At 32.4% G+C, this 10,485-nt stretch overlaps 1 protein-coding gene across 3 annotated transcripts; it reads left to right on the top strand.

Annotated features, from left to right (window-relative positions):
• Window positions 1-8,684: 8,684 nt before the first annotated feature.
• On the top strand, window positions 8,685-10,015 carry LOC114170676 (uncharacterized). Of its 3 annotated transcripts, none has more exons than XM_028056203.2 (3): window positions 8,685-8,875; window positions 8,978-9,022; window positions 9,288-10,015. In XM_028056203.2, exons 1-3 carry the CDS (start codon window positions 8,723-8,725, stop codon window positions 9,669-9,671), a joined length of 582 nt encoding a protein of 193 aa, XP_027912004.1. In that variant the 5' UTR covers window positions 8,685-8,722; the 3' UTR covers window positions 9,672-10,015. The 3 variants fall into 3 exon arrangements, with proteins under 3 accessions (XP_027912004.1, XP_027912003.1, XP_085524580.1); XM_028056202.2 differs by having other exon boundaries at window positions 9,285-10,015; XM_085668454.1 differs by having other exon boundaries at window positions 9,237-10,015.
• Window positions 10,016-10,485: the final 470 nt, after the last annotated feature.

Below are 10,485 nucleotides of genomic sequence, written 5' to 3'. Positions count from 1 at the left end.
AAAGCACAATTTTTATTAAGAACTCAATTCACCCTCCTCTTGGTTTTTGTCCAAACGCTTAAACATTCCGCTGCGCGATACCAACAATTGGTATCAGAGCTTGCTTTGATAGTTATTCAAATTTTTTGAAAATGGTTGGACAAAATCAAACTTTTGCTGAGGGTGCGTCTATCAACAGACCTCTACTTTTTATTGGTGAAAATTATCCTTTCTGAAAAGTCAGAATACAAATCTTTTTGGAGTCTATTGATAGAGGTATTTGGGATGCTATTTTAAATGGTCCTTTTTGTTTCTACTATTATTGTTAATAATTTGCAGGAACCTAAGCCCTTTTCCTAATGGACTGTAGAAGAAAATAGAAGGGCTCAATATGATGTTAGGGCCAGAAATATAATATCATCTGCACTAACCCTTGATGAATTTTATAGAATTTAAGTTTGTACAAGTGCCTAGGAAATGTGGGAGATTTTACGAGTAACTCATGAAGGAACAAATGACGTTAAACGTGCAAGGAAGAACTCATTAATTCAAGAATATGAGATGTTCCGAATGCAACAAGGCGAAACCATCTATGATGTGCAAAAGCGTTTTACGCACATCGCCAATCATCTTTCTGGGTTAGGTAAATTTTTTGATATTGATGAATTAAATATTAAAATTTTGAAATCTTTGAATAGGACATGGCAGCCAAAGGTTACAACGATCACTGAATCTCAAAATCTTGCAACAATGTCCATGGCGACTCTTTTTGGTAAATTGAGAGAGCATGAACTTGAACTTGGGCGTTTAAATGAAGAAGAGGACCAAGGAAGGAAAAGAAACATAGCTTTCAAATCTGAGATCATTAAAAGCAAAAGCCCCAAAGAAGATGATGACTCTAATGATGAGAATATGAGTCTAATGATAAAGAAGTTCGTAAAGTTTATGAAGAGCAATGACAAAGGTCATCACAAAAGGTATAAAAACGAAAACCAAAACTTTGTTTCAAATTTCAATTGCTATGGATGTGGTGAAACAGGTCACGTAAAAGCGGACTGCCCAAATGCTAAAAAGGGTAAAGAGAAGAAAGGCAAAAAGGTTTTCAAGAAAAAGAAATGGGAGGATAATGATTCAAGTTCTTCTTCAAGGTCATCCAGATCTAGTGAATCTGATGAGGAAGCAAATCTATGTTTGATTGCTGACCATGACTCTTTTGGCAGTGAGGTAAGCTTTTGTAGTAATGACAATGATTATGATTCTTTGTATGATGCATTTCAACAACTACTTCATAAATTCAGTAAATTAGATGTTGCTCATAAAAAATTAAAATCTGATTTTAAGGATTTACAAAGTAAGTTTGAAAAATCTCTTGAGGAAGAAGAAGTCTTGAAAAATAAATTTTCAATTTTAGAAAATAAAGAGACTAAAATTATTGAATGTGCATCTTGTAAAAGCTATATGTTTGATTTAAATATTCTAGAAAAACAATTTGAAGATGCATTAGAAATTAAAAGTGTTAAAAAGCCTAATTTTAAGAAAAATGATTTAAGTAACAACAAGCAAGCTCCTAAGAATAAGAATAAAAGAGCCCATAGGGTCTGGGTAGAAAAAGGTAAGCCTTATTCTAGGAATATAAATTGTGTAACATGTTTTTATTGTATGCAAAAGGGGCACACTTCAAATCGATGTAGAGTCAAACATTTTGATGTCCCTAATGGAAGATGTGCTTGGATTCCTATTATAAAGTAACATGTCTCTAACCTCAAAGGACCCAGATAAGTTTATTGGGGACCAAGATGTTATTATTTTTTGTCTCGCGTGTTATTTCAAAATCAAGAAAGTCTCTTTGATGTTCAAGAGCTAAAATATTCGCCTAACTTTTGGTATCCTGGTAAGATTTATGATCTTAGTTGGGTTTGGGAATATTATATATGTGTAAAAGTGGTAAAAATCTTTAATTCCAGTGTTTTCTGAAAAACTCCGTTGGGATAATCGATTATTTCAGGTGATAATCGATTATCAGCAAATCTGGAAATTTTTGTTCATGGGTATGAACCAATAATCGATTATCTTAAGCTGATAATCATCTTGCATAGTAGGACGCATATTTTCAAATGTTTTACCATTTGAGTGAGCTTTTCGAAAATTTAGACCATGAGCAACAACTAGGTACTTCATAAATGCAAATTAGTATGTTAGATTTCATTTTGTTAATATAACATTTCCTTCTTTAAACCCATATTTTTTAATCTTTAGAGTCTCTCTTTCATTTAGGGGGAGTCTTTGATTAAGGGGGAGTATTTGTTCTTGAAATGTTTGTATCAAAAAGGAGAAATATTACATGTAGGAGGAGTTTTATATCTTAAACAATTTTTTTAAAAGGGAACTTAAGTTATTTGATTTAGGGGGAGTTGTCTAAAGAATTCATTTTTGATGATGATAAAAAAGGGGGAGATATATTTGTGTTATTATCTTGTGATAAGTGGTACCTATTTAAAGGGAAGATATGTGTTTATTAATATCTTGTAATACCTTATGATCAAATCTATGTTTTATTTGGATTAACTACTCTTTTCTCTTAAGTTGTTTATTAAGAATAGGACATATCACAAGTCATCAACAATTTTTGATCATCATAAAAACGACGGAGATTGTTGACAAAAAGAAGAAGATGAACATCTTCCTCCAATTAGGATTTTTGATGATGATGATGACTTATGAAGAAGTATAGAAGACTTGATGATGATGTGCATGGAAAAATGTTGAAGACTTAAAAGAATGCTTTGATTCAAGAGATACATTGAAGACTTATGGGTTTAGTTGTTTAGGTCTTGTAATTTGTGTATGTTATTTAAAATAATTAAATTAGTATGTCAAGAAGGCAAAACCCAAGTAGTAGAGCACCAAGAGAATTTTATTTATCTGCAAAACTTACTAGAATAATCGATTATTCTTAATGATAATCGATTATCTTAGTTAAAACTAATTTTTGAGAAAAGCCTCTGGAATAATCGATAATCACTGCTGATAATCGATTATCACCTGCTGATAATAGATTATCCTGACTGATAATAGATTATCACAGCAAGAAAAATGTTTTTAGAAAAGTTTGTGATAATCGATTATGATAACCGATTATCTATGGCAGTTGCGACTTAACTTTCATATTCTTAACCTAATTTCTAAATAGGCTTCTATAAATAGAGTGATAGGCTTTCATTATCAATATACAGAAGTTAGACAAGTCTAAGTACTTGAGAACTCTCTGTGGGAAGGCTTTGAAAAACCTAGTATGGGTAGAGCGATAACTTTCATCAAGTGGAATCTTGAGGGATTGAGTGTTGCTGTTGTTGTTAGGAGAAGTCGGTCATCCTTTGTGTGATTCAAAGGAGGTGTTTATTCTTTGTGTGATTCAAGGAAGGTGTTTTCATCCCTTGTGGATTTCAAGGGAGGTGTCTTCATCTCTTGTGTGATTCAAGAGAGGTGTTTTCTAAACCCTAATCTTTCTTATCATTGATTGTAAGTTTGGTTTATTTTAGTGATTGAGTTAATCTCATTTTTGAGAGATTAACAATTGGACGTAGGGTCTTTCGATCCGAACCAGTATAAATACTCTGCAATTTTCTCTTCTCTACTCTCTTTATTTTATTATATTTATTAAAATAAAGAAGATAATTTTAATTGATCTTTGATTTTAAAAGGGAAAATTTTAAAAGCACAATTTTTATTAAGAACCCAATTCACCCTCCTCTTGGTTTTTGTCCAAACGCTTAAATATTCCGCAGCGCGATACCAACACATGTTACTTTGCATAACACATAACATTCATTAACTCCATATCTTGAAAAAAATTTTCATTATTATAAATCAAAATTAATTGTTTCCCATTTTTTGTTAATAAATTCATGGAATCTTGCGAAAGGTGAAAAAAAAGAGGAAAAAATAAATTATTCTTTGAATGTGATTGAATTTTTTCCTTTGAATTAAAGCTTTTGAAAGTAAAACAATCATGAGTTGAAATGATCTGTGACCATGTTTCTTTATCAAGAAAAAAATATGATCTTCCTTTGTTAACCATTTTGAGCCTATAAAAAATTAAATTTTTTTTCTAATTACCCTGAACAAGAGTCAGCTTCCCACTAAAGTTAACATAATGTTTGCATCTATTTCATTTGACTTGTAATTAGCCAATAAAAAAAATAAAAAAGTTTGGAAAGACAAAAAATAAAATTGGTTGTGAAAAGAAAAAAAAAAACAAAAAGAGAAACAAGAGTTTGAAAGTGAAAAAAAAAAGTGGTGAACAAAGAGATAGTCAAATAAATCTTAAGTGCAGCGTTAGATAAGGACCCTTGTTTTAAATAACTTTATACCATTTATTTTGAGTCTTCACTATCCATTTTTTTATATCCCTTAGCCTTGACCATAATGCAAGCCTAATAAAGTCCACACAAATCAATGATTGATTGTTGTTTTTCGAAAACTCTAATTTAAAAGAGAATATTATGTTATGTTAAGAGGTTTGTCAAAAGAAGAAAAAAAGAGATTGAAAAAGTGTTCAAAGAGTTGCTTTCAAAAACTGGGGCAATTTATTTTTGGTTAACATGTTTCCATAAAGATCAAAATTAGCACGGGTAGTCAAGTTAAATCAAGGCCATGCCCTCTCATTCTTTCATTCTTCATGCGTTTCCTATCATATTTTCTACTTTGAGCCTAAACTTTGATTTACCTTTCTCCTACCATTACTCATTATTCTCGCCTCTAAACTACATTGGGGAGATGTTTCACTTGTTGTTCATACAGGCAAAAGGAGGTCACCGTGCTATCCTTTCAGTCGGTTTTACTCTATTCGTGACCCTGAAAGGTAAATTCTTTTTGCTCCTAATGGTATTCATGTATCGCTGAGACTCTGTTATAATATCAAGTGTATGATTGATTGACCTGTTGTATGGCTAATATATGTTTGGGGTTCAAATGTTAGGTGATGTTGGGTTTGGGTTCGTCATTGATATGCCCAACCCTTCTCTTTTCTTTTATTTGGGATGCCATTATTTTGATAATTAGAAATATTTTTCGTAGCCTTTTAATTCTTTTTAAAAAAATAATAAATAATAAATTATATTATTTCTTATATATAATTATTGAATATCATGTCACGTCTTGGATAACTAAATCTTTTATCATGTCGAATCTCATATTCTCTTGATATTAATAAAAAATATATATATTAACATCTAAAATTTTAAAAAATAATATTAATATCAAACAACAAAGATTTGTACAAAGAATTACGTTATCCCTGATTTTCCAAATGGAAATATGTAGAAATGAGGTATAATCCTTGTCGGGCCAAAAAATGAAAAAAAAATATATTTTTAATCTTTATTATTTTGTATATTTATTTTGTTTGATTATTGGGGAACAACAAATATTTTAAAACATCTACTTTTATCTTGCATACTTAATTAAAGGGATTCGTCTTATGACTGACGTTGTGGGATGCTAATACCTTACACATACATAATCGACTCCCGAACCCAAATTTGGTTTCGAAGATTATTCTTTTTTAAGGTTTTTCTATAGTTTTCCATAATAAACTATGGTGGCGACTCCTTCATTTTTTCTAAATTATTTTCGCCATCCCTCCGCAATCTCGGTTGCGACAGATGGCGACTCCACTAGAGACGTTTTTTAGAGTCGATCCCATTAGTTGAGTGTGCAAAAGGTATGTTGTTTTAATATATTTATTTTCCCCTTATCTTTTGTTATCCCTGATTTTCCAAATGGAAATACGTAGGAATGAGGTACAATCCTTGTCGGACCAAAAAATGAAAAAAAATAATTTTTTTAATCTTTATTATTTTGTTTGATTTTTGGGAAACAACAAGTATTTTAAAACATCTACTTTTATTTGCATACTTAATTAAAGGGAACCGTCTTATAATGGACGTTGTGGGGTGCTAATACCTTACCCATACATAATCGACTCCCGAACCCAAATTTGGTTTCGAAGATTATTCTTTTTTAAGGTTTTTCTATGGTTTTCCATAATAAACTATGGTGGTGACTCCTCTATTTTTTAAAAATTATTTTCACTATCCCTCCGCGATCTCGGTTGCGACACATATTTACCCCGACTTCCTCTAAAAATACCAACACATGAAGCCAAACAAAGACAACTCCAAGTTGTACCATCACCTAAAGCCAATTGGTAGATGGAAATTTTTATATTATGTCCATAAATGAAATCACCCAACACTCCTTAGTTTGAATATTGAAAAATTTTAGCACAAAAAAAAAATTAGAGATAATATTATACATATGCTTCTTAGATTTATTTCTAGTCACACATACTAACTCCTTAATTCGAAAGATTGTAGAAGAAACTTAATGGGATCCTGAAATCTACTATGATTTCTTATCCTCTAAATCATAATACATTTAACATATTTTATATTCATAGAGGAAACTTAAGGATGAGTCTTTGAAATTTAATGACTAAAGAATACACACACAAGTATATTAGGAAATGTGGCTCTTTCTTTAAAATTTTAAAATTATTTTAATCTATATTTTGTGTTACATTTTTACATATATATTTTTTTCAATATACATACCAACAACAAATGGAATTTAAAATTTAAAAATTATTTTAATTCATTATTGTATATTAATTGCATATTATAAGAGTAAGGGTCAAATTGTTTTAGCAACAACCTCATTTGGTATAGAAGCAACATTATTACTTGTTGATTGAACTACACATTCTCGATTTAAGATACCTATCAATATAGACTTTGGTTTTTTATGTTTGATAGGTAAACAATCTGATCTAGCAAAGCTCATAAGAGAAGAAACAATAATTATTCAGGATGAAGCACCCATGTCTCACATATTGCTTTAGTGGAATTAGATCGATTATTGAAGGAAATTCTAGATTTTGATGCTCCATTTGGGAGAAAGGTTATGATATTAGAAGGTGATTTTCAACAAGTTTTTCCAGTTTTTCAAATGGGACAAATACACAATTGATTTTTGCATGCATTATGAGTCCCCTTTATGTTATAACACAAAAGTATTGTATTTACAGCAGAACATTCGATCATTACATGATTAGAGTTTTGCATAATACCTCATATGCATCAAAGATGGGATTGAACAAACAAATATTGATGATATGGTAAAAGTACCCCATGAACTACCAATATCATGGGAAGGAGAAAGTTCATTACACAAACTAATACAAGAAACATTTTCCCCAATTGGAAATTCATAAATGGGATGTAGAGCTCACTAACACAAAAAAAACTTTTAACGTTTGACATTTTTTGCCTTTGAGATCTGTCCAAACTCCGACGTCACATTGGGTGACATCAAAATTGACGTCGGAAATTTAGTTTGATGTCTCTTAACGTCGATTTTGGAAGAGTCCGACGTTGGAGATGGCTTGAAAACTTCGTCATTGTTGTCGGAGAGGTGCCCAAGGGAGATGTGGCGCTGCCATAAATGAGCCTTCAAAACGCAGATTTTTCGTCCAAAAACGTTTACAAACCATACATTTGAATTTAATGAAACCCAACTCAATTTAGTTTATCATCATCGTTGTCTGTGCTCGTAAGGTTCCTCGTTGTTGCTACAAAGGGAGGAGCCTAAACTAATATGAAAATATAGAAAATAATCAGTTCAAAATGCAAGAACAGTTGTACGAAGCAAGAAATCAACAAAAAAAATGAGTTTAAACGAACCAAAACTCACCGCGCAATGTTCGTTGTTATTGTTGTAGTGGCGGAGAAGAGGAGCACAAAAGAATAGTGCACTGAAATGGGGCTCACACTGTTATAAGTAAAAACAAATTCAATGTCGAGGTTTTGCTTGTGAGACATCACTTGAGACTGAGTCTATGAACACAGTCGTCCATTGACGGCGGGATGCAGTGAGGCTGACGTCAAACAACAACGGGATTTTGGAGTACTTGCACTCCATTACTTGAGGTCGCTTTACATATATTTTAGATTAAATATTGTGTATATTCAATTTTACTGTGTAATGATACCCCATACTTCAAAATTAGAACATACTAGTTAAGAAACTTTTTGTTAAAACCAAAATATGCATTAATGAGGTTATAATTATTTATCCGGTCTTTAATCCTATAATATATATTATTAATGTGTTATACATATATTACATTGCTTTTTTTTCTCAGTTTTTTAAAATTAATGAAATTATGAATGATGTGTTCTATAAAGAATTAGAAAAACTCCTTGAAAGATAATTATGCCTTTTATTAAAACAAAATTAATACATAAATTCATTATCAAAAATAAATATTTTTTATGCATTACAAGGAAACTCAAGTGCATCTTGAACATATATTGTTATTTGTTCTCCCAATAAAAGATTAATTGATACACAATTATAAATATGTAATTTAATGATTTTTTTAAAATTATATATATATATATATATATATATATTATATATATCGATGAATAATACACTTTGTTAATAACAAATATACATAACTTAATCAAGTTACAATATCATCGTTTCTTAATATAATATTATAAATATTAAAAAGAATTTGTGTATATTTTTATCATAAAGTTAAAACTTACGTAGAATTTGCTTAAGCTTTTAATTTATATATTGGGAGAAATAATTATTAATTGTTAACAAATACCAATCTAATGCGCGTGCAATAGTGGTATAAAACGTTACGCTTCTCTCATTTTGTTCAGAAACGATGGCAGAAGAATTACCACCCGCGATTCCGCAATCGCAAGGAAGCTCCACGAAGAAACGGCCTCCGAAGAACGACAAAGTGTGGCTGGAGGACTATCTCCACCTCCTTCATTCTCGGCAACCGTTTCACCTAACAATGAATCAGCTTAACCAGGTTCCATTCGTTCTATGAACTTTTCAATTCTCATTTTCATTGTCAATTTTCTTTCAACACTATGCATTTCATTGTTAATTTTTCTCCCTCCTACTGCCACAGGTCATCCGCATTCACGGCTTCAAGAAGATCCACCACGCTCCCAAGGTTCTTTTCTCTATCAAGCTAATCTTAAGTTCCGTTTGGTTACTAACAAACATTTGCGGAAAAACGTTGCCTATTTTCACCGTTTTCTCCTTAATTTTTATTCCTCACTTTCTTTTAAATTTAACGCGCTTTAAGATTAGTAGTTCTAGCTTTCCTGGGTAGTTTAGGTATCTGTCCGCAAATATTCGAACAACAGGAGATGATTACCGAATAGGTTTTGGTTTTGAGAAATTGCAAAAACCTATCTCGATTCCGTGGGCAGAAGGTGCTGGTGGAGGCGGTGGAGTCGCTGGATCTTGTAGATGTGCCGCGTTCGACCCTGCGTGACAGCGTGTCGGCGTTTGCGGCTGTGGCACTGGAGGACGTGGTGGCGGATTTGGCAGAGCTCAAATGGCAAGAGTGCTGCGTAACCTCCGTCGAGAGAATCAGTTTCTCCGAAGGCAAGAGCGTGTTGCCTGCTTCCTCCGATGAGAGCTTCCGAGTTACGAGCCAGTGGAAGAGTATGGACGAAGTCCGTAACCTAATCCCTGAAGATTCCCGGAGAAGCCTGAAACCGATAAAAATGGTGCCGAAGCGTAAGAGGCGTAAGGTTCCCGCTCCCGACTCTGTTGCCTCAACTGTAGATTCCGCTTCTCTCGCTTCCTGCTGAGTCAATGAACGAAATTGGTCTATATACGAGTAAAACGTTAAATAGGAGAATGGATATGACACTAGATATGAATAAGTTCCGATGTCAGGATACTAAACGTCTCTCACCAAAATGGCAAGTGTTTTCCCTTTGAACTATTAGCCTCCCACTGCCATTTTATATTTGCTTTCTATCTTTCACATTTTATATGAAGGCTTGGATAATTTGCAGATTGCACACTATTAATATGTGAGGCTCAAATTCAGAAGATAATGGCTATAAAAGGCACTATAAGATGTTTGGAATTGGTGTCTGGCCTTAGGTGAACTTTCACAATAGTAAAATAGGGGTGATAGTCACATCAATCATTGAGTACTCTTCTTCGATTCTTAATCTCATCATTATGCATTTACCATTTACATACCTTGGAATAAATGTGGAGGACAATACGGAGAAATTTAAGTTCTGGTAGCCAGTTTTGAACAAAGTTAAGAAAATATTAGCTAGAAGGATAGGAAGATACTTTACTTTTATAGGAAGAGTGTGTTTATTAAAATCTATTCTTACAGCAGTACCACTTTTTTACATGTCACTCTTTAAATTGCCAACTAAGGTAGGAGCTGAAATTAGGAAAATGTAAAGTACACTTTTGTAGGGATGGGAGAAGGAAACTAGAAAGATAGCATGGGTTACATGAGAGGATGTTTGTGAGTGGTTTGAGTGGGAAAGGGTACAAGTTAATATATAAATTCAAGAATTAGCAGGAAAGACTTTAAATGAAGAAAAAGAGGATATGGAATGATACTGAAACGGTAATATACAGTAAAATCGGCCT

Source organism: Vigna unguiculata, chromosome 11 (assembly GCF_037176805.1).
Source record: "Vigna unguiculata cultivar grain cowpea cultivar isolate G323 ecotype 2 chromosome 11, ASM3717680v1, whole genome shotgun sequence".
Taxonomy (NCBI): Eukaryota; Viridiplantae; Streptophyta; class Magnoliopsida; order Fabales; family Fabaceae; genus Vigna; species Vigna unguiculata.
The sequence above is the reverse complement of the archived record's forward strand: the minus strand, read 5'-3'. Positions and strand labels throughout refer to the sequence as shown.

Bases quoted from the DNA above. Each gene is read 5' to 3' on its own strand.
- LOC114170676 (XM_085668454.1), top strand. From the start codon at position 8,723: ATGGCAGAAGAATTACCACCCGCGATTCCGCAATCGCAAGGAAGCTCC. The intron at 8,876-8,977 runs GTTCCATTCGTT...CTACTGCCACAG, and splicing joins CAATGAATCAGCTTAACCAG to GTCATCCGCATTCACGGCTT. The intron at 9,023-9,236 runs GTTCTTTTCTCT...ATTACCGAATAG, and splicing joins AGATCCACCACGCTCCCAAG to GTTTTGGTTTTGAGAAATTG.